The 27365-nt window shown below is 34.3% G+C and overlaps 1 protein-coding gene across 4 annotated transcripts in view; it reads left to right on the top strand.

The window, feature by feature from the left end:
- The window catches only part of CDK17 (cyclin dependent kinase 17), a 109738-nt gene extending 88347 nt beyond the window's left edge, over positions 1–21391 (top strand). For 3 of the 4 annotated variants that reach the window (XM_043562188.1, XM_043562190.1, XM_043562191.1), the window contains exons 6-17: positions 4121–4177; positions 5215–5329; positions 6301–6395; positions 6640–6702; positions 7687–7810; positions 12456–12576; positions 13174–13271; positions 13906–14011; positions 16634–16676; positions 17660–17750; positions 19054–19131; positions 19658–21391. In XM_043562188.1, the coding sequence (XP_043418123.1) occupies positions 4121–4177; positions 5215–5329; positions 6301–6395; positions 6640–6702; positions 7687–7810; positions 12456–12576; positions 13174–13271; positions 13906–14011; positions 16634–16676; positions 17660–17750; positions 19054–19131; positions 19658–19695 (1029 nt within the window). In that variant the 3' untranslated portion in view covers positions 19696–21391. Of the gene's footprint in view, positions 1–4120; positions 4178–5214; positions 5330–6300; positions 6396–6639; positions 6703–7686; positions 7811–12455; positions 12577–13173; positions 13272–13905; positions 14012–16633; positions 16677–17659; positions 17751–19053; positions 19132–19303 lie in introns of all 4 variants that reach the window. The other variant, XM_043562189.1, reaches the window with a different exon arrangement.
- The last annotated feature ends 5974 nt before the right edge of the window (positions 21392–27365 follow it).

Genomic DNA, 27365 nt, shown 5'->3' with positions numbered 1-27365 from the left:
ACATTACATTTAGTTGTCATATCTCATATTAAGGGTATTGGTTATTGGATTGGTGAAGTGTTAGTTAATACTCATTTATGGTTGATTAGAAATGGATGTTCTAACTCAACATACTTTGTTAAACATTAGATTAGTGGAAATCCCATATGCCAATAGTCATGATGCATTAGAGCATTGATGTACTTAGAATGATGGCATGCCCAGTGGAAATTTGTGAGACTGTTATGTGCAGTTTTAGTAGATTGAAAGTCTGTATATGAAAATTTGCCTCATTATATTGAAATTGTAGGTTTTACACATTTACAGAATCTGCTTGTGCCTAACAATGAGTTGGATTCCTCATTCATGGCTTTAGCAATATGTAGCTTATGTAGTCCTTTCTTTTTTATTTCTAATAATAGGTGAGGAAATAGGGTATCAAGTCCTGATGTCTCTCAGAAATAATAAGTATATTATGGAGCGTGAAAGTTAAGCTCAAAATCCACTCAAAATTTAACTTACCATTGGCATATTATATACACAATTAAGATACTATCCATACTGATGGTAACAGCAATTTTTGTAAGAAAACTACCAAATAGAATAGAGGTTCACAATCCCTTTTCTGCCCCCCATATTTCTATCAGTAACATCAACTCCATAATTGTTACAAGGAAGGAAATGGGTGTTTGAAAAAATCTCCCTTTGTCCCCAGTGTTTCTTATATATGTTCACTTTTAGGATGACATCTATAAAACTTTTGCATATACTTCACTTGTTTTTAAGTTCAGACTATATTGCTAGCGTGTTAAGACATCTTAAGGACAGCACTTGTAGTGAGTACTAGGTGTTATATGTAAGTGATGAGTCACTGAATTCTACACCTGAAATCAATATTAATTAACTAAATTTAAATTAAAAATTGAAATTGAAGAAAAAAAGACATCTTTACAACTGTGATACAGTGATTATGTTGGCAGACCCAGAGTAATCCAGAAATTTCCCATAATGCTCAAATACTACTTCCAGGTTACAGTGAATTATAGGAAGGCTTTTGCAACTTATAGTTCATCTTGGATTTAAAAAAATTTTTCATGTGCTTATGCTCTAAGAGTCATCTGAACAGGAATTTGGGGCTGCCAAAAAGCCAGGTATTCCCTTGAAACAATGAAGTAACAGAAAAAAATATCTGTATTTGTTTGGAAAGTAGAATTAAGGAGGTTTTTATATGTTATTAAAATATGAAACTTACTGTTCCATTTCTTTAGCTATTTTTTTTTCTTTACAAAACTTGGAAAATAATCTAATGATGGAACTCAGTCTAGATTGTGAACTCATGAAAGCAGGAATAATTTCTGTCGTCTTCACTATATCCCCAGTACCTAGCATTGTACTTGGTAAATGTTGAATAAATGAGCTTTGTCCTTTGTCCTCTGAATAATTTCTGTAGGAGAGCATGTCAACAAGCTAGTCATTATATCTATTGTTAATCTTGTCATGTTCAGCAGATAAAAATGCAAGCAAAATTTTCTAAAAATTCCATTTAAAGATTCAGTAACTAATATTTAAATGTAATTAGTAAAGCCTGGGTTGGAAATTATTAAAATAGGCAATGAGGTAAAAACACTTTACTCCGGCATATAATTCACTAGTGTAACTGTGCCTTTTGTCTGAATTCTCTGCCAGCCTGCGTGATGAAATTCAGTAATGCTCTTTATCTTATAGATTGATTATTCAAATTTAAATTCAACTTCATAGCATAATTATAGTCTAGTATTTACCTCCTTTTTAAAAAGTAGACTTTCAGCATATGTTAATGATCTCACTGAATGTCATTCTCTGACAAATGACTTTGCTATTATTAACATTTGATCATCTCTTAGTTTATTTCTTATATACTTTATAGGATATAGTAATCTCAGTAACATTTTTATTTTTATAGTCTTGAATTTGTAGTCCACTTATATAATTTTTAAAGCAAATGTCCACATTTTTGTCATAGCCACTGGACCATTGTATATCTGATGTTTTTAGAGAATGCTAGTATTTTAATATAAAAGAATGAATAAAAAACTTTCCCAACTCCTAATAAGAAAAACTTTCTGCCTTGCAGTCATATTTTTCTTTGTGGTTCTCATTATTATAGATGGTATTTTTATTTTTCTCAGAGACATTCATTGTTTTGTTTTTGCTGTTTTCCATTTATCATCAATATGGTTTTTTCCCCTTCATTAAAGATATGACACAAGACTTAAAATTCATGGCAAAAGTGCAGTAGTCCCTATTTGTGAGTTTAATGAATTCTAGAGATAGGTATAAGAAAATAAATACATTCCACCATAGTTTATGTGACGCTGGCAGTTAGCATTTTTTCAGAGGTGTTAAGATCATATCTTAAATAGGCTATAAATAAAACATAACATATGCTAAAAGAGTATTCAGGATCAGGTTCACATGTACCAGGTAGTGGGCTCTTTGCCACATTCTCCCTATTAAAGCTAAAAACTGTATTTGTATTCAGAAAGTGTTACAGTTTTACTGTTTTATTCTGCAAGTTATTGATAATAGGAAGCAAGGACTTAATATTTCTGAGTCATATGGAAGACAATACAGGCATGGATGGTGTATGATGGTTCCAGAATCTCATTTTTTAACTAAAATATTTTGAAAATACCGCATAAAAAGTCTTAAAGAGTGCAAAAAGAAGTTTTGCAGTCATCCATTAATACCACCTGTGACCAAAGTTTTAATTAGTTTAGCAAAATTGAATTAAGTACTTTGGACATAAAGTTTTTCTAGTCTTTTAACTTTATATAAATCATAACAAAAGGACAAAATCAGTGTTAATGTTTATTGTTTTAAAATAAAATTTTTTAAAAAGATAAAAATCTCTTTGAGGGACCTCTTGCTATTTTTGGCCTTTCAGCTTTGGGCAGTTTACCCCTACTGTTCAGAATGGTAAGTGATGTTAAGTCAGACCATCAAGTATCATTTTTGCTTTATTCAGCACCTCTGGAGAAATTGCATATTTGAACCTCCAGAATTGGACTAAATATTTCCTTTCACTGGCTACTCATTTAAGCGCATTAACACCATTCTAGGTGAGGAGCAAACCTTTAGATTATTGCCTTTTTCACTAACTAGAAGGGGTACTAGAAAGCAATTTTAAGAAAATTCTTATTCTCTCTTGTTAACTTTTTCTGTTTTTGCTCTGTCAATCCCTAAGTTTTCATTTCTGTATATTTTTCCTTTTTTCTTAAATCTTTTATTTTGTTTTGTTTTGTTTTTAGTTTTTAAATATTTAGTTTCCTTTACATATTTGGGTGTATTCCATCTACCTCATTTATTGACTCCGTACAAAAGTGAGGCAAACAAGTTCAGGGTATAAAAGCAATGGTTTAAAAGAACTCACTTTTAAAGACTTTTGATGTAGTACAGGGTGTCAGATTTAGACTTACTGCTTCTGGATTAGTTTCCTGATCTATAACGGAGTGTGACTTGCTGTTTGCCTTTTTCATTACATTTGGTTAGAAAACCTGAAACAAATAGAATTTTGTTGTTTGCAGGCCTTCCTAGGGAACTTGAAGATTGATGAATGAAAATGTGTCAGAAAATTACTTACTTTGCAATTTTGTTTAAAAAAAATCATGTAGTTGTCTTTTATAAAAATCTTAGTATCTTAAAATGCCTGTGGTATCTTAAAATCTCAGGGTCTTAAAATAAAATAAAACTTTTTACAGCAGAATGTTAACCATCTATATAAAAAGATGGTTTGCCAGTTTTAATTGTGAACTTTGATGTTTTTGAACCTTTGAATATTCCAACATCGGGTATATTTTAAAACTTGACAGATGTTCAACAATTTACTTATAGTCAGATTTTTCTATTTTAAGACACTCTTTAAAGCAGGAAAGTTTCAGAAATTGAGGAAGGGGGCGCCTGGTTGTTTCAGTGGTAGAGCATGTGACTCTTGATCTTGGGGTCATGAGTTGAAGCCCCATGTTGGGCGTGGAGCTTACCTTAAAAAATAGAAATAAAAATAAAGTGCACCTCAAAAAAAAGAATAACATTTAAAAAAGATACTGAGGAAGAAATGAATTGAAATTTCAGGAATACTAAATTTATAATTGTTTGCTTTCAGTCAGAAATTGGGTTTGGAAAAATGGAAACCTATATCAAATTGGAAAAACTTGGAGAGGTAAGTACATACTTATCTCAAAAATATAAGACATGTTCATTATCTAAACTCCACAATTAGTCCACAGTTTTTACCAACCTAGAAAAAAAAGATGTAAGCACCGATGTCTAAAAGATTATATGTTGTACTGAAAAGGCAACAGAATGTTAGAAGGAAAAAAACCTTCCATTCTTGAAATTATGCCATCAGTTTGAGAGGAAATGAGTATTTTTTATAGCTTGTAATTTTTTATTGCAGCATAAGATGTTGTGCTCTCTTGGTAACAAAATAGGCATCTATTTGTTAGCAGTCTGCTGTCTGAACTGTGATGTGGGAAAATTGCATGAGTTCAGACCTGCGAAGAATCAAAATATTATCTCTAAAGATGAAGACACATGTCATTGAAGGTTAAGGAAATTTGGGGCTAATAAGACTTTGATTTTCTTGAACTTGGTACTAGTGTTGACTAAGTTTGAAGTGGTCTTCCTCCCAGGGTGAGAAAGGGCAAGCCAGAAATAATGGAATTAGCTAATCAGGAAGCCTTAAGAGAGTTTGAGGGCTATGATAGAAGAAATCCATAGAATATATTTGTTCTTTAAGGGAGAGTGAATGTATAAAAATTCTGGTAAGTCTGAGAACCAATAAAATTTTTCTAATTTAACAATGTGTTAGTACATTTTCAGTTTTCAGTTAATATGCTCAGTTAATTGCCTCCAGTCCACATACCATTACACATAGAGTGCCTTGGATTCTGAAGCTACTGATCCAGTTGTTAATCTATACAAAGTACAAAAAGTAAATTAAATATTCTCCGTATGTTTTCATATTTTGAGGCACTCCATAGGGTTATAAGAATATGGAGGCTCTGCAGATAGTAGTGAAAGTCCTCTTAGCTATAAAAAAAACAACCAATACTAATCATTGTAGAGTTTTCCCTACAAAATGGACTTTAACATACGCTTACAAATTAGGAATTTAATTAGGTCTCTTTATTGTATAGATTCTATAGATAGACTCTTATGATATTTTGATGTGTCTTTCCAAAATATATTTTATAGGGTACATATGCAACAGTATATAAAGGAAGAAGTAAATTGACAGAGAATTTGGTGGCGTTAAAAGAGATCCGGTTGGAACATGAAGAAGGTGCACCCTGCACAGCTATAAGAGAAGGTAAAATTTGATCTTTGTGAACAAAATGTATAAGGGAGTTTACATAGAATTTATATAGGTTTAAAACCAAAGCTGCATACTAAGAGTTCATTTTTTATAAGTAAAAAGAGCTCAGATATAGAAATAGTAGATGACTGGGAGATATATTTAGACCTTAAAAAAGCTGATATTTAATAAAGGCAAATTATTTAACATAATTATATTATTGTATAGCTTATGGTGAAATACTATGAAGTCATTAAAAATTATGGTCATAGGTAAATATTTGACATTGGGAAATGTTATATACTATCTATGGGAAAAAGCAACTATAAATTAGTATATACCGAATGTAAATAGTATGATACCATTTTTTAAAAAAAGGTTAATTATCTAGGGGGGTCTGGGTGGGTCGGTTAAGCTTCCAACTCTTGGTTTCAGCTCGGGTCACGATGTCATGGTTTGTGAGGTCGAACCCTGCGTTGGGCTCTGCACTGACAGCATGGAGCCTGCTTGGGATTCTCTCTGCCCCTCCCCTGCTCTTGTGCATGGTCTTGCTCTCATGCTCTCTCTCTGTGTATAAATAAACATTAAAAGAAAAAAAAGTAAAAAAAGTTCTGTATCTTTAAAAAGATAATCCAGAAAATGGCTTGAAGAAACTGATTAGCAATTTGGAAGGAAAACAACTGGTACCTTCAACTAAATCTAGATCTTAGAAGTCTCAGTAAGTTAGTATTTGAGAAAAAAAACAGTTATGGAGAATATTATTGTAATATGGAGGACAATTTTAAATATTAAAAATATCACACTCAAAACCATAAAAGAAAAGAAAAAACTGAATTCTATTAAAATTTGTACTACAGTTCCTCTTGGTGAATTATTGTTTTACACTTAAGAGAATCTTAAACTCAGTCAGTTGATGTGTTATACTTAAGGTTTTTATAGTCTGGCTACTGCAGACTGAATAATTGACTTTCTTTTCTGTTTTCCAGTTTCACTATTAAAGGATCTAAAACATGCAAATATAGTAACCTTACATGACATTGTTCACACAGATAAATCTTTGACTCTGGTATTTGAATATCTGGTAAGCATTTAACAAAAATTCAGTATTTACTTTTGCTGTAATAAAACATAGGAAATTGAGTGTTTTAACAGTTCCAGGGCATTATTGTTTAATTATCAGTATTTAATTAAATTATGTGTCGTACATTCAATATCTTTACTCAAAAAAAAAAAAAAAACACTTTTAAAAATTAAATACTATTAAGTAAATCATTCATGCCTTCTGGGAAGTATGTGTCACATAGTAAAGCACTATATTTTTTTAGGATAAAGATCTAAAACAGTACATGGATGACTGTGGAAACATCATGAGTATGCACAATGTAAAGGTATGCTTTAGTGTGTCATTTTAAGTTTTGTTTAAATAGCCCTTAGATTTTCCAAACATAGAAAGTAACAGGAATATATAGAAATCATAATTTTAGAGTTTTCAAAACATAAATATGTAGTGTGTGGAGACTGCTGCTTGGAATTTCTTTGGGCTGTTTTTCCCCTCCTGCACTGACTTATTCTTGATGTTCTAATGCTGTGTTTTCTACCTACAAGTAAACCAAGGGTATATTCTTAGATCCTCTGAACTTGAGACTCTTCTTTGTCAACTCCAGAGAATGGAAGACCTTCTGTGTTCCACATCCTTTTTTCCACCAAAATCTAGGAATTGCTTTTTTCAGACAATCATTCAGAGCTCTACTGTGCTAATTCCCTTTTCTGAATCATAGCAGATTTTGAAGGCTGAGTAGGAGGTGCAGAAAGTAAAGTACCCAGAGGGTGGGTGATAGAAGCTGGTTTAGGTTATTTTTATAGCACGTAATTTGCCAGGGCTATGCAGCACCATTCTCTCTGACACCTCAGAATTTTTATAAAACCACCAATTCCATGGCCTTATTTTAAAGACACTGTCCCAGATCAGGTATTTTTGGTGGATGGGTAGAGGTTGGTTAGTTGTTTTGCCAGAATATCATAATCAACCTATAAGGCTTAGTAGGACTGTAAGCTTATGAGGATATATTTTATATATATTTTTTATTTTAAATCATTTTCTATAACAAATGGATGATTACTATGGGGACAAAGCTTCATTTCACTTTATTTTGAATATTTATTTTCATAGAAATTGTCAGACTGGAAAATAGATGCTTCAAATAGAATAATAAATTATAAAATTCAGAAAACTACATAAGGAAAGGCTTTGTACTTAAGGATGCGTTTTTTTTCTTTGACTATTCTAAGCCTGTTTTTTGTTTACCACAGCATGCTTACCAAAGTATATCTTATTATTTGTAAGACTAATTTCTCTTTATTTGTTTCTGTAGCTGTTTTTGTACCAAATTCTACGTGGTTTGGCATACTGCCACAGAAGAAAGGTATTGCACCGAGACTTGAAACCACAGAACCTACTCATTAATGAAAAAGGAGAATTAAAGCTAGCAGATTTTGGTATGGAATATATGAGATATTTATAAATAGTTCTATCTAGGTGGTTAAATTGATGAGAACAACTGTTGACACTGTGTGATTGCTTTTATGTGAGTTTGGAAATTTTTTCTGTAGTCCACGGAGTAAGATATTTGACAAAACTTAGGTGGGTGAGTTATGTTCACGAATGCTAAAAGGCCTGGGTTCTCAGGTGTGGACCCATCTTGAGACCCTTCCAGGGCATCTCCAAAAGTATCTGTCATCAAAATCATATTGTTACTTGCCTTTTCCACTGTGTCAGTATTTGCAGTAATAATCTAAAAGCAGTAAGGAGTAGAGCTGCTAATGCCTTAGTTGAAATCAAGGCAGTGGCACCTGATTGTACTTACTAGTCATTGTGTTCTTCACCAGTATACGCTTGTAGGAAAAAAGTGTCAATTCTATACAAAAAGGTGTTTGATGAAGCAGTAAAATTTATTAACTTTATTAAATCTCCAACTTTACATGTCTTTGTAGTATTTTATGTGATGAAATGAGAAGTATACATAAAACATGTTTGTTGTATGTGGAAATACTGTATCTCAAGGAATAGTGCTTGTGTGACTATTTGAATGCAAACTGAACTAACCCTTTTTTTCAAGGAACACCATTTTTACTTGAGAAAAATGACTGACAAAGTATGGGCACTCAGACTTACATATTTGGCAGGTGTTTTTTTTGAAATGAAGTGAGCCTATCGTATTTCTTGCCAATGGGAAGGTTTGAGTTTTAAAGCAAAAATTAGATGTTGGAAATTTGGACCTGCCACATTGAGCTTGATATTTTTCTGATACTTAAAGACTTTATTGCTGATGAGATCAGTGGTGACATTAAGAAATATTTTTTGATATGCTAAAGAAATATGTAAATATTTGGAATATCTGTATAACTTAGGGAATCAATATATTCCAGATGACTAATACTTACATGATATTACAGAATCATGCCTGGGTAAAAAGATCCACTTATAGTGGAAGACAGACCAATGAAATTTAATGTAACGAGTATGAGAAGTTTACTAATACGATTTCAGTTACCATCTAATCTTTAAGAAACTAAATCTGATTCAGTATCAAAGAAGAATATGCAGTTTTCAGAAAGGCTATTTAAATGTTCTTCCTCTTTTCAACTTCATTTCTGTGTGAGATCTGGTTCTCTTCATATACTTCAAACAAAGCAACATATCACAACAGATTGAATATAAAAGCAGATGTGAGCATCTAAGAGTCTTCTTTTAAAATAGACTACAGGGGCTCCTGAGTGGCTCAATTGGTTAAACATCCAACTTCAGCTCAGGTCATGATCTCACAGCTCATGGGTTCGAGGCCAGCGTCAGGTTCTGTGCTGACAGCTCAGAGCCTGGAGCCTACTTCAGATTCTGTGTCTCCCTCTCTCTCTGCCCCTTCCCTACTCACATTCTGTCTCAAAAATAAACATTTAAAAAATTTAAAATAGACTACAAAAATATAAAACAAGGCCATTTGTACTAATTTTTATTTTCCTGTAGAAAAAGATCTTTTTCATAAAAATTCATATTTAATATATAATGAATGGTGTTTTTAAATGAATACGTTTTAAATTTTCTCAGTTTTTCTAACATGGCAAATATCAATAAATATAATCTATATAAATAAAAGCTCTTTGGGTCTTCAATAATTTTAAATTATAATAAAGAGTCCTGAGACTAAAGAGTTTAAATGCCACTTCTGAAATAGGGTTCTTTAATATGCCTGTCACCATGACTTTGTACTTATTTATATGCTTATTAACTAATTAATTATTGCTTAAATAATAGCTGTTTATCTCTCTCTGTTTAGCTAATCAGTTTTAGTGAAATTACATATGCTTTATGCTTCTAGGAAGTAAACTTTGTTATATTAGAGAAACTTTGTATAATAGCTTTCTTGTTTTGATTTTTTATTTTTTTTTTTAATATTCTACATTTTGAGAGTTTCAGTACTCTAATAGAATTTGGTTTTAAAAATCCAGTGCAAGGGTGCAGGGGTGGGTCAGTTAGGCATCTGACTTCAGCTCAGGTCATGATCTCACAGTTTGTGAGTTCGAGCCCCATGTGAGGCTCTGTGCTGACAGCTCAGAGCCTGGAGTCTGCTTCAGATTCCTTGTCCCTCTCTCTCTGCCCCTCCCCTGCTTGTGCTCTGTCTCTCTCTCAAAAATAAATAAACATTAAAAAAATTAAAAAAAAAGTAATAAAAAGCCAGTGCAGTTTTCATAATTAGCATTTATCATTTTTCATAAGTGATTATAGTAGTTTTACTTTTGGAGTATTGCATTAAATTTGACAATTTTAAGTCTCTCAAGTATTGCTTTGTTAACAAAAGATTAAAAATTCACTAAGTGGTGAGTTTGTTCAGGAAATTCCTGTGCTTTTACTCATTTAACACTTTGTTGTTTGTTTGAAAGTAGATTGGTATTTGTTTTTACTTCCTTGAAAAGGAAATGGGTAGGTCACATGTGTTTAAATAAGAAATTACAAATTATTCGTATATGCTCACATAGATTATATAGTCTCGGGCACAGTTCTGTTGTTGCTTTCCTTATAATTGTTATTTTCTCTCTCTTTCATTCTTTTTTTGGCCAAAGTGCATTTACTGCTCCTTGTTCCTTAATCCCAAAACGAATAGCAGTGATAGAGAAACCCTGTTTGGCTATTATAAATGCAAAAAAAAAAAAAAAAAAAATGGCAAAGGCCATCAAAAACTTACTTTTTGGGGAGAGTGCTTTAAATCTTGCTTCTAACAAAGCAGACCAAGTAAATTATATCTTTTCACAGGTCAGTAAGAAATTCTGATTGTTTCATGAGGTAGTACAGTCAATTTTGTCTCTGCTTTTAGTTACTTATTTTTTGTTGGTCAAGTAGTAAATATCCTTCAGGACTGCAAGTGAAGGAGGGTCATACAACTTTGAGTATTGTTTTGTTTTTGTTTTTTTTTAATTTATTTAATATTTATTATTTTTGAGAGAGAGAGAGAGTGTGAGTGGAGGAGGGGCAGAGAATGAAAAGGAGACACAGAATCTGAAACAGGCTCCAGGCTCTGAGCTGTCAGCACAGAGCCTGACACAGGGCTTGAACTCAGGAATGGCGACATCATGACCTGAGCCAAAGTCAGATGCTTAGCTGACTGAGCCACCCAGGCACCCCGAGTATTTTTTTGTAAATTGTTTGTGATTTCTATGAAAATTCTATCCCTTTTCCTGTGATGGATGAAATTCAGGTGTAGAAAGTACTAATACAGACAAACATTTCATTAGTAGTAGAAAATGGCTTGTATAATTATATCATATCACAGTTAACTTGGTTTGGAAGAGATGATTTCATTTCATGCCACTACTGAAATTCTAGTTGTGAACCAGGAGACTATTTGAACAAGCACCCCAGTTCAGAATTCTCTCAGGAGCAGGAGAGTAAGGTATTGAGGAAACTATAACTTGCAGTTGCTTTGATGCTATACATACAGGATATAGAATAAACAAACTTGTAGCCCTGTCCTTTGCCCCTAAATAACCCACTATGAATATCAGGAAGAGAAATTAGAAAGTTGCCCCCATCTTGCTAATTACAAAGTTGGTAGGAAAATTATTTGTTGAACTTACTTTACAAAGCTGGATTGGTAGAATAAGACTGGTAATTAAATAAGATAGTGTCAACATTGTTCCAATTACACCCTTTAGCTGTTGTACTAAACAAAAATAGTATGAGTGCTGCCTAATTATTAAAATTTCTACTTTTATTTGAGTGACTTTATCTAGTTTACCAAAGTGTTGAATTCCTTTTGTTTGAATTCCATTTTTCTTATTTAATGTTTTAATCGAATATATAAAGTTATACATAAATGAGTTATTTGAAATAAACTATATGTTAGAATGAGTTTATATTTCTTCAGCTATCTTTTAAAGTTGCTTCTTAAAGTTATTAGAATTTGGAGGCTTAGAGAAGTAAAAACAACTCTCGTGCCAGTGGCTCAAGGGATAAAGTTGTGAACTCTTGCCTTTGTTTCTCGATAATCAGTGAATTCCACTTTAAATTGGAAAGGAATGACATTTACATTAGTTAATAATCTAAACAATACATTAATTAATAATATCCAAAGGCAGCGTGGTCCATCTTACTTAAAACTGTCCTTATATATAACTTGAGGTACACAGCAGCAGTGTAATTTATTCCAAGAAAACGAAGGTTGGTATAGCAAATGAAAATTGGACTTGGGTTTAAAAAAGTAACAAAAGCCTAAAAGGTAAAACTGTTTATCTCTGTGTCATTGACCTGTTTTGTGTTAATTTTAAGTTCAGCTTGGAAATAATTTTGGCATCATGATTCATAGAAGAAAAGTATCTTAAGTTTAGATTAACCCATCAGATTATCAGATGCCTTCACATTCATAAAAGCAAGCATAGGCTCTGATTGTGGAATTGTTATTAATTACATAAGGATTTGCTGACCCAAGACTATTCACACTCAAGAAAAATTCTTAAAACTGATTTTGTTAAATTTCAAGAAACTACAGAGTAGCAGCTATCTTGGACATCCTTGTGACTGGAGTCATGGTGAGGCTATGGGCTGGGGAATCTGTTACAGCCATTTCTTAATTGTTTTCTTTTCCCCGTGAAGGGCTAGCCAGAGCCAAGTCAGTTCCCACAAAGACCTACTCAAATGAAGTCGTCACACTGTGGTACCGGCCGCCTGATGTGCTTCTTGGTTCCTCAGAGTACTCAACACAGATTGACATGTGGTAAATATATGCACATGTTATTGCCATTTATAATTTTGAAAGAATATAGCCATTGGTACAGGGCATACTGATAGATATCTGACTTATAAGAGGATATTATTTTAAAGAGCCACAATATAAGCAACAATTAAAGAGTTCTAACACATGAGGGGTGCCTGGGTGGCTCAGTCAGTTAAGCACCTGACTCTTGATTTTGGCTCAGGTCATGATCTCATGGTTTTATCTGTCTCTCAGATAAAAAACAACAACAAAAAACCCATCTCTGATCATTTGTTTCTCCCTATCTCTGCTACCTGCTACCTAAGACATAATAAGCATTCAATCACTATTAGCTATTGTTAGTGTTATTCTTCAAGGGACATGCAGAGGAGAGTTGGACATTTTAAGGGTCATGGAGCAATGGATACAGCAAGATGGAAGTTGAGACAAATAAGATAAATGTTAACAAATCAGTTGGAGCTGAAAAAAATATGTGCAGGAGGTTTTCCATCAGGCTAATACAAAATTCTCCAGAAAGGCAATCTTAAGGAAAAGATAATTGTGCTTCTTAATATGTAAATGGATTGATTGCTCCTTTTTTTATGATATATTTTAAAGGGGTGTTGGTTGCATTTTCTTTGAAATGGCTTCTGGAAGACCTCTATTTCCAGGATCAACTGTGGAAGATGAACTGCACTTAATTTTCCGACTGCTAGGTAATAGAAATATTTTCCCAGTAATTTGTTACCTGCAATTGACTAGCTGGATAAGACTACATATTTTAAAATGTGGTACTGAGACTAACAAAGAGCTGTTACAAAAATTATAATTAGTTGGGGTGCCTGGCTGTCTCAGTGTAGGATTTGTGACCCTTGATATCCAGGTAAGGAGTTGGAGCCCCACAATGAGTGTAGAGGTTACTTAAAAGCTTAAGAAAACCACTACCGATTAAAATAAAAAAAGAATTATAATTAGCGTAATTATAAAGATAGAGCCTTCTAGGTAACTTCTTTTCATTTACTGAGTTCTGCCTTTGCAATAAACATTTTGTGGAAGAACAGAGAAAAATATTACTGAAAATTGACCTTTGGCGTATTATTAGGAAATATCTGTAGGTTAGATGTCATTTAGGTGGCATCATTTTTATGGCATCATTGCATAGTCCAAAAAAGGTCCATATGTGTTTACTGTTTCTGTCATTTTGCTTTCAGTTGAAATAGTCAAATCATCTACTAAATATAAAGTGTTCTTTAAGACACTTTCTCATTTGTCCTTATTTATATATATTTGCATATATATATATATATACATTTTTATATATTTATAAATACTTTTTTTTTTTTAATTCAGGAACACCATCTCAGGAAACTTGGCCGGGTGTTTCTTCAAATGATGAGTTCAAGAACTACAACTTTCCAAAATACAAACCACAGCCTCTCATTAACCATGCACCCAGGTATTTTTTCTTTTTCTTTTTTCTTTTGTTTTTAGTGTTTATTTTAGAGAGAGAGAGAGAGAGACCAGGCATTGAGTAGAGGAGGGGCAGAGAGAGAGGGAGACACAGAATCCGAAGCAGGCTCCAGGCTCTGAGCTGTCAGCACAGAGCCCCACACAGGGCTCGAACTCAGGAGCAGTGAGATCATGACCTGAGCCGAAGTCAGACGTGTAACGGACTGAGCCACCTAGGCGCCCCTCTTTTTCTTTACGTTAAAGGGTGGAAACCCCACTTGATTCTTTCCATTCTCTTGAAGCATTAGCCACAGATGGGTTTAGGAAAAAATACATATAATACATACAGTTCTTAAATATTTTAGAATCTAATTTAATTGAATTTCTTCCTCCCTTGTGTCAGATTAATTTTATAATTCAGAGATCAAGATATGTAAATCACAGAATTGAGCTATAAATAAAATGAATATAAAAGCAACTGTATTAGAATTCTAGAGTTTATGTAGGTTATTTCGTTTCTCAGAAAGAAGACATTGGTTAATATCTTTTTCAATACCATGAAGACCATGATGAAACTTCTGTTTTGCTTTGTATGGGATTATTCTATATTTACTTAAAAAAACCTAAGGAAGTGTTATAAGTAAAATCTTGACTCGGACACAAGATGACCTGTCAGTATTTGGCCAATGTTAATGACCTAATTTGTATTTGAGGAATGTAAACTCTTTCTGACCCTTATATCCTAAATTTCGGCCATTTCATTAAAATTTCTTCTCAGATCTATCCCCAGATCCATTTAAAACCCCCATTAAAATGTCAGTCAGAAATTTTTATTTATGGAATTATTAAATTTTCAGTATGTAGCAGAGAATAACCCCTTTGACTATATTTTTTCATCTTTCCTTAGAAAAATCAAAGAGTTCACCCAGGTACCAAATAAGGTCAATGTCTATTTTAATCAAAGCCATTCTCATTGCTGACAGTATAACATACTTGCTCTAATTCCATTTGTTCTCAAGCTAGAGAGAGTAGAAAAACAAATTCAGATACCAAAAATATTTTTAAAGTACTTATGTGAATTGATGTTCTTATTGTTACTATAGCAACTAATAACATTCTAAGTAGACTTTCTTAGGAAGAATAATATGTGCGGGGCTTTTTGTGTGTGTTTCTTCCTTCTGAGTAGCATAAATCCTATTTTTGTAATTTATACGTTGCTTCTATTGTAATGTCCAGTGCAGAAAGTTGAAGCTCTTCTTTAAAGCAGGTTCTCCATGACCTTAACCCCTAGTTTGTACCCAAGGAGCTCTGGATATCTGTCAGAATGGCAAACTACAAAGGATTAGAAGAGTCTGGAAAATGTCTAGGCCATAGCATCCACGGAACCCATTAAGAGCACTTGGGGAAAATATATTGCCAGTGAAAGGCAGTGCAAAATAGAACCTATGGTTTCTGATCAAGAGATTATCCCATTAAGATAGTCCCCAAACCCTCTACTGCTCATTATATGAATATCATCACTATAATTATCTGTCTTTATCAACAGCTTCATTGGTTTTGTAGCTCTAATTTTTTTTTATTTTTCATGTATTGATTTATTTAAGTTTTTATTTAAATTCCAGTAAAAATATAGGGTAATACTGGCTTCAAGCATAGAATTTAGTGATTTATCATGTACATACAACACCCAGTGCTCATGACAACAGGCGCCCTCCTTAATGCCCATCACCTATTTAGTCCATTGCCCAACTACCTCCCCGCCAGCAACCCTCAGTTTGTTCTCTATAGTTAAGAGTCTCTTAGGGTTTGCCTCCCTTAGTTTTTTTTCTCTTCACCTATGTTCACCTGTTTTGTTTCTTAAATTCTACATGTGTAGCTCTAACTTTTAATTAAGTTTTATGATGTTATTGAGGCAGTTGAACTTTATAGGGGTGCCTCGGTGGCTTAGTTGATTCAGCGTCCCAACTCTGGATTTCAGCTCAGGTCACCATCTCATGATTCTTGAGTTCAAGTCCCACATTGGGCTCTACCCTGACAGAATGGTGCCTGCTTGGGATTCTCTCTCTGTCTCTCCCTGATTTACAGGTGTTTTCTCCCTCGCACTCTCTCTGTCTCAAAAAAATAAATTGAACTTCATAGCTTCTAGTACCTAGTTCTTAGTAGACTGTTGTGTAAAAATATGTTGAATGAGTCATCTGTGTTTATTGTGAACCACAGTGACACATTTTGGGGTCACTTGTTTCTTTTTTAACCTATATAATAAGAAAATGATGCTTTTGTAGCTTGCCTTTCATAGAACACTATGAAAATGATACACTTTACTTAAGCTATCCTGATAATAGAGATTACTTTGAGACAGAATAGTGCTTTTTAAAAAAAATCTTTAGTAATCTGATTTGTTCTTCATTGTGGAAAATTTGAATTGGAACCTAGTTTTTTCTGTTTTCTTCTTGAACAAGTGGCAAGATAAGTCTTAAGTGTAGCACTTTTGAGTCTTTTGAAAGCAAAAAGAGTGGTTATTGTAGAGCACTTAATGTTTGCAGATTAAAACACTTGGAAAATAGTTTTATTTGAAAAGTTACTGTCAGCTAAGATAAAAGAATAAATTGCCACTTTTTTGTTGTTTTAGGTTAGACTCTGAAGGAATCGAGTTGATAACAAAATTTCTTCAGGTAAGTTACATCTTTGTAATTGTTAAGCCTCAGTTTCTGCATCTGTAGAATGGGATCAGGAATACCTCCCTTAAATATCTGTCATGACCATTAAATAAGATTACTTATGGTAGTATCTGGCATGCTTAAATCATATGCTTAGATAATAATAATAATAAATAATGGTTTCACTTAATGTGTCTGGGTCTCTTGTGCCCTAGAATGGTCTGAGGTTGTCACCTTCTGGCACCAAAACTATGTCAAGGGCATGTTGTCTGTAATTTATGTTCTCTTTCTTTTCCTTATACTTACTGCCTTATAGGCTGCTGCACCTACAAATACCATTCATATCTTCTATTCAAAGCAGGAAGAAGAGAGAGGATAAGGGTGTCAGCCGTAATAGTCCTCTTGTATCTGGAAAGCAAAGGCTTTTCCAGAAACCCCTGCAAGGCTTCTTCATAAGTCTCGTTGGCCAGAACATTAATTGTAAGACAGGGTGGGAATTGGGGAGCAAGATTATCATAATTAGCCTAAACTTAGAATAGTCATGGTTCATGTTGGTCTGTTGGACTTGGAAGCATGGACATCTTATACAAATTTAGGTTATCTCATCAAGGAACAAAGGGAAATGGGTATCCAGTAGGTAATTTAATAATATCTTTCATAAAAGTATTGGGTATATTTCCAATGATACTTTGGTGTTCATGAGGAAAAGTAACGCCGAAGGTCAGGTATTTTAATTTTTCATCACTTAAGAAAATACGGGAAGTCTAAGTTTTTATAAAAGTGAAGATTTAACTTCATCGTGGAAATTTGGAACTAGATAAAGTCATTACTACATAATCGCAGTAGTACTCATATTAGAGTATATCTGGTGTAATCCAAGTTGGTTCTTAAAAAACAGTCATTGTATTAAATCATCTTATTAGCTCTACATGCTAATCTACCTCCCCTCATGATGTTTAGAGAAAAAGTTAATGAAGCAGTTCTTCGCTTTTTCACAGTACGAATCTAAGAAACGGGTTTCAGCAGAAGAGGCCATGAAGCATGTGTACTTTCGAAGTCTGGGACCAAGAGTACATACTTTACCTGAAAGTAAGAGAAATTCTAAAGTCCCCTCCTCCCATTTTCATTTGTCCAGGGTAGGAGACTGGGTGGTAAATTAGGGGTTTGGGAAGAGATTGTTGGTTTTTAAGCCTAAAATTTTAACTCTTTTTGTAAGTACATCAGAATTCCTTGAAGGGAGGTGTGTGTCCTCTTTGCCTATGTTTTAATTTATTTCTTTTAACACTGAGCACATTGCCACTGCTTTGTAAGAAATCAATAGTACTTAGACATGGGTTATTAATCTTACTGGACTTAAATTGGAAAATGCCATCTGATGATAGACATTGTCATTAGGCCCAATCTAGATTTCTTTGATTCAGAGTTTCTAAAAACGGATTTCAGGCAAAGAGTAATGGAGCACAACCAAAACATACGATTGTTTCCTTGTGAAAGTAGATTTCGTTTTCAAGATATAAAGATGATTTTTCTTTGCTGTGGTCACTCTAACTTTACTATCCTCGTGACAGTGGTGAGCATATTGTTAGTCACTAAAAGAGCTGATTTCTCATGCCTGAGGTGACTGCTTCATCTTACTTACAAGATCCTTTTTAAAAATTACCTCAACATTTTGCTTTAAAACTGAGTAAGGTGAATGGAGAATTAGAATATTTAGGAACTGAGATTTGCTGTTTGGAATCAAGAATCCTTAAGACTTTTAACTTAGAGCTTACTGGATATTTTTTAATGAAAGACTACCTCTCTGGCAGAGATTGGAAATGAGAGATTGGAAAAAGAAAGATTGGAAATGAAAAGAGAATTACAAGTGTTTTTAAGATGATATTTACATTTCATTGTTAATATCAGGCAATTATGGTTGGCAATTTGAGGTAGGCAATTATGGTTATACAAACCTATTTCTTATTTTTCTCTGAAAATCTGAATAGTCTGAGGCCCTGATACCTTCATGCCATCATAAGAAGACAGGTAAAGGCAGAGAGAATAAAAACCAAGTAATGCCTTTTGATTAGGTCTCCCCAACCCCAGTAGGTCCTAGAAATAGACAGTGTATATTCTCTGTATGTACATACTCGAAGAGAAACATATAGTGGAAGTGTGACTCAGAGCAGAATTGTGGGGGAAAAGTTCTGAGGGGAGATTATTTTGTTTGGTTTTCTACTCAAAACATTGGGACAAAGGGGAAAAATAGTTCAAGGCTGTAACCTTGTGAATGTAGCATAAATGTTTCATGTTGAATCAGTATACATTTTTAAACAATTCTGTCGATAGTTGGATTATATTTGTTTTAATAATGTCAAACCTTTACCTGATAGTTTTTGTCTGTGCATTTTAGGTGTATCAATATTCAGTTTGAAAGAGATTCAGTTGCAAAAGGACCCGGGTTTTCGAAATTCTTCTTATCCAGAGACAGGTGTGTTTGTCATAAACCATTTCACGTGTCGATCATGAAATTTTGCGTGGAACTAAGTTTTTGGTTTATAAATTGATCAGTAAAATTATTGATGTAAAAACCAATGTACAGTGCATTCCACAACTGTATGTTTAGCATTGCACGTACTCACTTTTCTGTATGATGTGGGCAGCTCAGTAATTCTTCAGAGAGAAATCTGACTCAGTCAAGTCAGGGATCCTGAAAGCTGCAGATGGCACAAAGACCTTTTACAAGTGGCCTGGCTTGATCACTGCACACGCCATTCCTGGTACCTGAGGCAGAAGACACATCTTATGCTTCCCTAGTCATCAGGTTCATCACTTCGAAGCATAGAAGCGGTAGACTGACCCCATCAACAAAAGGGTCATTTCAGACAGTGCTGATCACTCTTACGTGGAAGATTAGTTTTTGCTGGTGGGAACATTAGCTTCCTAGAGTCACCAAATACTGTATGTGGGATAAAACTGAACCTTGAACTGCCTCATAAAATGACTTTATATTTTAGGACATGGGAAGAACAGAAGACAGAGCATGCTCTTTTAAGTCTGATAACATGGTTTCAAGCCCAGCCCCCAGCCTTTCTTATCAATCAAGGACTCAGATCTGAAGGCAATTATTTCTTTTGGTGGACTTGGAATCTCCGTTTGTCTACACTGTCCTCTTCACAGTGGAGTCTTTTTATTTCAGACCTACAGATTGTTTTTATATTTGTTGTCACAGTGTGACAATTTTTTTGTACAGTTGGTTTTAAGGTCTTCTCTGCCATTAGAGCCAGTAGGTTACAGCTATTGATGTAACTGTAGCTGCAATTTTTGTGCAGGACTGAGAAACACAGTGCATTATTTATTGCGGAATCATTGCTGCTAAATAACTACTGTCTGTTTATTTAACACAACAGTTAAATGCCTGAAGAAGTTGCAGTGGCTTTATTAGATGTGAATGCATCTGTTTCTCCCCATGAATTGTTTTACTGCTGCATTTCTTGTTTGTTTTTAAAATTAAACTGCAGTGTTTCCTGGAATGTAAGTTTAGCTTCGCTTAACAGTAAAATAAGTGAGCCATCTTGAACACTCTAAGTTCATGCTGTATAATCTTTCATTGAACATCAGCAAATAGAGTAGCTAAAAAATTGATGAGTACATCATGTTTAGGAAAGCATGTGATGCAGAGGTTGATTCAAGCAAGTGAATACCTGACATGGGGATCTCACATTAGATACCAGTAATTTAAAGCACCAAAATTATTTATTTTTACCTTGCCTCATTTTAGACATATTTACTGCATATTATTGGATATGTGTATACTAATACACTTACCTATTTTACATTGTGCTTTAATTTAGTTAAAACTAAACCATACAAGTCCAGTGAAATATGTGAGGTCTTGTTTTCATTTTAAATACAGTTCTTTTATTAGAAAGGATGATACTTTTGGGGGGAGCCATTTATTTCATTTGGGGGCTGTCTATATGCGTGTGTTTTAATAACATTCACTTGGAATCAGCTAAAAGCTGTAATATGTCTTTGAAATGAGCCATGATAAATACAAATGACAGAAAGGAGAACTGAGGATTGTTTTAAAGCATTGTAGGTATTAATGTGTTTATCAGAGATAGTAAATATTACAGTTTCAATTATGCATCTCTTTGAACATCATAAACACGCCTTGGTGTTGGTAAGTGTTTTAAGCATTTGTGTTAACTTTTAAGGACTATTTGTTTAGTGCATCTTACAAACTACAAATCTTAATTGGTATATTTTGAAATGGTCATGTAAATTTTTGGCTTATATATCATGAAAATAATCATAACTTAATTTTTTTCCTGATATTCACTGTAAAACATTCAGGGGTCCTACCATTTCTGTTCAGGAAATCTTGTAGTTTATTGTTATTTAACAGTATTAAGTGAATTTTTGTATATTTCATTTTAACTTTATTTGTGAATAGTGATTGTGGCATGTTTGGGTGTTATTTTAATATTTCATGAGACAGAAATTTTAATTTTTAAAAAAAATTTTCTGGAAGAAACAGATTCATGTGTAATGGTGAATATTGGACCACTACTGCTTTTCACATTTGTAAATTGGTTTTATGTTAAACCCTGTAGCCTAACAAACTGCTGTTATTTCTAACTGACAGACATGTATTAATATTGTACTTTGAAGGTTATAAATATTATGTGGAAATTCCTCCATTTTGTTTTGAAATTTATAATAACAAGATCTTCATGTTGTTAAAATGTGGTTTTGTTGAGTCAACGTTCTTTCTGGGGGAAGAAGGCTCTGCAGAACGGGATCATTTTCCTTTATGGGTTTCATTTTTAAGAGAATGAAGTCTCACTGTGTCAGTAATGATATTTAATTTATATTTGTGCTGGCCGTTCATTTAGTAATCTCTACCATAATTTTATAGGATAGCACTCTTCAATTATAAAGTTGTCACATTTTTCATTTTATAGGTTACAAAAATGTTTTGCAAATTTTATATATTTATCCATAAGTTTGATATTCTTGCAGATAAAACATGAAAAAATATATCCAGTAGTTATATAAAATTCTTCTTCCTAGGAAGTCCTAGGGATGTTTCTTCATTTTATTAAGGAATTTGGTATTTTTTTTGATACTTGAGCACCACCATTCAGATCCTGAAAACTTTGCAATGAAGAGAATTGAAATGTAGAGATTTTGAACCTTGAACACTTATGATTCATCTTAAACTGACATGGTTTTAAAGGTAAGAGAGGATGCGTTTTTGTTTTCCTCCCAAATGATGCTATTAACACACATTGAATATGTCACTCTAGGTGTGTAGAAGTCGTTCCATTCTATCTGGTGCTTTATTATATTTGAAAGACTACTTGTTAACATGTTATAATAATTTGTCGTTTGGGCCCAGGACAATTCGTGAGGTTGAGACTGGTTTATCTTGCCATTTTTTTTACCCATTGTAAGTATACAATTTGGTGGCATTGATTAGAGTATTGTACAGCATTTACACTGTCTTTTTCCATAATTTTTCATCTCTCCAAATAGAAATTCTATACCCATTAAGAGCAACCACTCCATTTCCCCCTCCCCACAGCCCCCCGTAACCTTTAATGTGTAGGCATAACTCATTTTACTGCACTGCACTTTATTGCGCTTTGCAGATACTGTGTTTTTTTAATGAATTGAAGGTTTGTCGTAACCCTGCATTGAGCAAGTCTGTGGGCGCCATTTTTCCAACTGCATTTGCTCACTCCATGTCTCTGTGCTACATTTGGTAATTCTTGTAATATTTCAAGTTTTATTATTATATTTATTATGGTGATTTGTGATTAGTGATCCTTGATATTATCATTGTAATTGTTTTGGGGTGTCACAAATCACACCCATGTAAGACAGTGAACTTAATAAATGATAAATGTTGTGTGTTCCGACTGCTCCACCAACAGGCTGTTCCCCCATCTCTCTCCGTCTCCTCAGGCTTCCCTATTCCCTGAGACACAACAGTACAGGAATTAGGACAATTAATTACCCTACAGTGGCCTCTAAGTGTTCAAGTGAAAGAAGAGTCACACATTTCTGAGTTTAAATCAAAAGCTTTGAAATGATTTAAGCTTAATCAGGAAGGCATGTCAAAAGCCAACATAGGCTGAAAGCTAGGCCTCTTGGTCCAGTTAGCCAAGTTGTGAATGCAAAGGAACAGCTCTTGAAGGACATTAATAGAGCTACTCCAGTGCACGCATAAATGATGAGAAAGTGAAACAGCCTTATTGCTGATATGGAGAAAGTTTTATTGGTCTGGGTAGAAGATCAAATCAGCCACGGCATTCCCTCAAACCAAAGCTTAATCCAGAACAAAGTCCTAACTCTCTTCAATTCTGTGAAGGCTGAAAAAGGTGAAGAAGCTGCAGAAGAACAATTTGAAGCTAAGGGAGGTTGGTTCATGAGGTTTAAGAAAAGAAGCTGTCTCCATAACGTACAAATGCAAGATGAAGCAGCAGGTGCTGATGTAGAAGTGGCAGTAAGTTATCCAAAAGAACTAGCAAGGTAATTAATGGGGGTGGCTATGTTAAGCAGATTTTCAATGTAGGCACAGCAGCCGTCTCTTGGAAGAAGATGCCATCTAGGACTCTCCTGGCTAAAAAGGACAAGTAGTAGTGCTTGGCTTCAAAGCTTCAAAAGATAGGTTGACTCTCTTACTAGAGACTAATGCAGCTGATGACTTAAAGTTGAAGCCGTGCTCATTGACCATACTGAAAACCATAGGGCCCTTAAGAATTAGGCTAAATCTGTTCTCCCTATGTTCTGTCAGTGGAACAACAGAGCCTGGATGACATCATATCTGTTTACAGCATGATCTGAATATTTTAAGCCTGTTTAGAAAAAAATTTTTCAAGATATTATTGTTCATTGAAAATGCACCTGGTCACCCAAGGGCTCTGATGGAGATATACAACCAAGGTGAATCTTGTTTTCTTGCCTCTTAACATCAATTCTGCAGCCCATGGATCAAGGAGTAATTTGGACTTTCAGGTCATACTCCTTAAAAATACATTTTGTAAGTCTATAGCTGCTATAGATAGTGATTCTGATGGATTTTGCCAAAATAAATGGAAAACCTTCTGGAAAAGATTCACCATTCTAGGTGTCATTAAGAACATGTGTGTGATTCATGGGAGGGGTCAAAATATCAACAGGAGTTTGGCAGAAGCTGATTCCAAAACTTCAGTGGAGGAGGCAGCTGCAAATGTGGAAATAGCAAGACAACTAGAATTAGAAATGGAGCCTGAAGATGTGACTGAATTGCTGCAGTTTCATGATAAAATTTTAATGATGGGAAGTTACTTCTTGTGGATGAACAAAGGAAGCGATTTCTTGAGATGGAATATACTCCTAGTGAAGATGCTGTGAGGATTGTTGAAATGACACCGAAAGATTTAGAATATCACATAAACTTAGTTGATAAAACAGTATCAGGGTTTAAGATGACTCCAGCTTTGACAGAAGTTCTGTGGGTAAAATTCTATCAAACGACATGAAAGGAAGAGACCCCATCGTTTCAGTAGACTCTGTTGTTGTCTTATTTTAAGAAATCGCCACAGTCTAAAAGAAGGGCAGGGAGGCCGGGGCACCTGGATGGCACAGTCGGTTAAGTGTCCGACTTCAGGTCAGGTCATGATCTCACAGTCCGTGAGTTCAAGCCCTGCATCAGGCTCTGTGCTGACAGCTCGGAGCCTGGAGCCTGCTTCAGATTCTGTGTCTCCCTCTCTCTCTGCCCCTCCCCTACTCACGGTCTGTCTGTCTGTCTGTCTGTCTCTGTCTCTCTCTCTCTCTCTCAAAAATAAATAAAAATTAAAAAAAAAAAAAAAGTCAACACAGTCTCCCCCCCGCCTTTAGCAACCACCATCCTGATCAGTCAGGAGCCATCAACATTCGGGCAGGACCCTCCACTGGTGAAATGACTATGACACACTGAAAGTTCACTCAGATGCTGGTTAGCAGTTTTTTAGCAATAAAGTATTTTTTAACAAAAGTCTATGCACACTGTTTTTTTAGACATAATGCTATTGTACAACTTAATAGACTACAGTATAGCATAAACATAATTTTTTTTTTAAGTTTATTTTGAGAGAGTGAGATAGCGCGCAAGCAGGGGAGGGGGCAGAGAGAGAAGGGGAGGAGAGAGAGAGAGAGAGAGAGAGAGAGAGAGAGAGAATCTGCACTGATGATGCAGAGCCCGATGCGGGGCTCAAATTCATGAGCCATGGGATCATGACCTGAGCCAAAATCAAGAGTCAGAGGCTTAACTGAGCCACCCAGGTGCCCCTATACATAATTTTTATATGTACTGGGAAACCAAAAAATTCACTTGATGCACTTTATTATGGTATTTGCTTTATTACAACAGACTGGAACTGAACTTGCAGTATCTCCAAGGTATGCCTGTACTTTTCTTTTTTATTTATTTACTTAAGTAATCTCTGCACTCAACATGGGGCTCACACAACCCTGAGATCAAGAGTTACATGCCTTTCCACCCATGGTGTGCCTGTACTTTTTGTGTCTGAATTTGCCTTTGTAGATATTTCATATACATTGAGTTATACCACATTCACCCTTTTGTGTCGTATTTCATTCACTTAAGATGATGTTTTCAAGTTTTATCCATGTTGTACCATGTATCACAATGTTATTTCTCTTCATATCTGAATAATATTCTGTGAATATGCAGCATTTTATTTAAACATTCATCTGTTGATTTCATACTGACTTTTCCCCATTTTTTTGGCTTTTCTGAATAATGCTGTCCTGAGTATGGGTGTACCAGCATATGTTTGGGTCCTTGTTTTCATTTCTTTGAGCTTAAATACCTAGGTGTGGAATTGTTGGGTCATGCATAATCTATATTTACCTTTTTGAGGAACCATCAAACAATTTTCCATGATGATTGTACCATTTTACATTCCTAATAGTAATATATAAGAGTTCTAATTGCTCATTTTTACCAACACTTCTGTTCCTTTTTTAAACAAATTATTATATTCATTATAGTACGTATGACTTGGTATCTTATTGTGCTTTTTTGATTTGCATTTCCTGAACGAGTAAGGATGTTGCGCATCTCTTCATGTCCTTATTGGCCATTTGTATATTTGCTTTGGAGAAAACTCTATTCAAGTCTATTACCCATTTTGAAATTGTGTTGTTGATGGTGGTGAGTTGGGTCATAAAGCTGTGTAGTTCTTTATATATTCTAGACATTAGACTCATTAGAGATACGATTAGCAGTTATTTTCTTCTGTGCTGTGGGTTTTTTACTTTCTTGAAAGCATCCTTTTGATACACAAGACTTTTTATTTTTTTTAGAGTTCATTTTTGAAAGAGAATGTACTTGCACAAGCATGTGGGGGAGGGGCAGAGAGAGTCCCAAGCAGGCTTCTCGTCAGTGCAGAGCTCGATGCAGGGCTTGAACCCACAAAGCATGAGATCATGACCTGAGCTGAAATCAAGAGTCAGATGCTAAACTGACAGAGCTACCCAGGAATCCCAGGACTTCTCATTTTAAAGAAGTTCAGTGTATCTTTTTTTTTTTTCTTTTTCTGCTCTTGGTGATATATGTAAGACACTACTGCCAAATTTAAGATCATGAATATTTTCCTCTGTTTTAATATTCTTATAGTAATGCTTACATTTAGGGCTTTGAGTTAATTTTTGTATGTAGTGTGAAGTTTGGATCTAACTTCATTCTTTTGCATGTGAATGTCTAGTTTTCCCTGCACTGTTTGTTAAAAAGACTAACCTTTTCCCATTAAATGGTCTTGGCACCCTTGTTAAGTCAGTTGGCCATAAATGTGAGAGTTTATTCTGTTTTACTGGTCTGTATCTCTTTTGGCCAGTACCAGTGTTTTGATTGATTGTAGCTTTGTAAATTTTGAAATCAAGAAGTGAGTCCCCCAACTTTGTTCTTTTTTTTTCAAGGTTGTTTTGGCTATTTGGGGTCCCTTGAAATTCCATATAAATTTTAGGATGGGATTTTTCTATTTCTGAGGAAATAACGCCATTGGGATTGTGATAGGAATTGCATTGATTGACTCTAGATTAATTTGGGAGTTCTGTGATCTTAATATTAAATCTTTCAGTCCATAAATGCAGGATGTCTTTAATTTCTTTTAGCAATGTTTTGTAGTTTTTCAGTATATAAGTCTTGTACCTCCTTGATGAATTTTATTCCTAAGTATTCTATTCTTTTTGATGTTATTGTAGACAGAATTATTTTCTCAATTTTTCATTTGCTATTATGTAGAAATACAAATGATTTTTGTTTTGTTGATTTTGTGTCCTGTAATTTTGCTGACTTATTAACTTTTTTTTGTGGGTTCTTCAAGGTTTTCTACATGTAAGACGATGTCTTCTATGAATAGAGATCCTGTATAATTTGGATTTATTTTTCTTGCCTAATTAACTTTGGTTAGGACTTTCGGTACTGTGTTGAAGTAGAATTGGCAACAGAGAGTATCCTTGTTCTTTATGTTAGGGGAAAACACTTTCAGTTACCATTGAGTATGATATTAGTTGCAGCTAAAAGAAATGATCATTTGTTTTTTTCCCTTCCTCATCACCTACCCTATCTTTCAGTGTAGAATGATTGGTAAACCTTAAGATTTAAAAGATGAGGGGACCACTTTTCAAACCCATTCTCCTCCCCAACCCTCACCAATTCAACCTCAA

The sequence above is a fragment of the Prionailurus bengalensis genome, chromosome B4 (genome assembly GCF_016509475.1).
Source record: "Prionailurus bengalensis isolate Pbe53 chromosome B4, Fcat_Pben_1.1_paternal_pri, whole genome shotgun sequence".
Lineage (NCBI taxonomy): Eukaryota > Metazoa > Chordata > Mammalia > Carnivora > Felidae > Prionailurus > Prionailurus bengalensis.
Note: the sequence above shows the minus strand (reverse complement) of the source record. Positions and strands in the feature narration are given on the sequence as shown.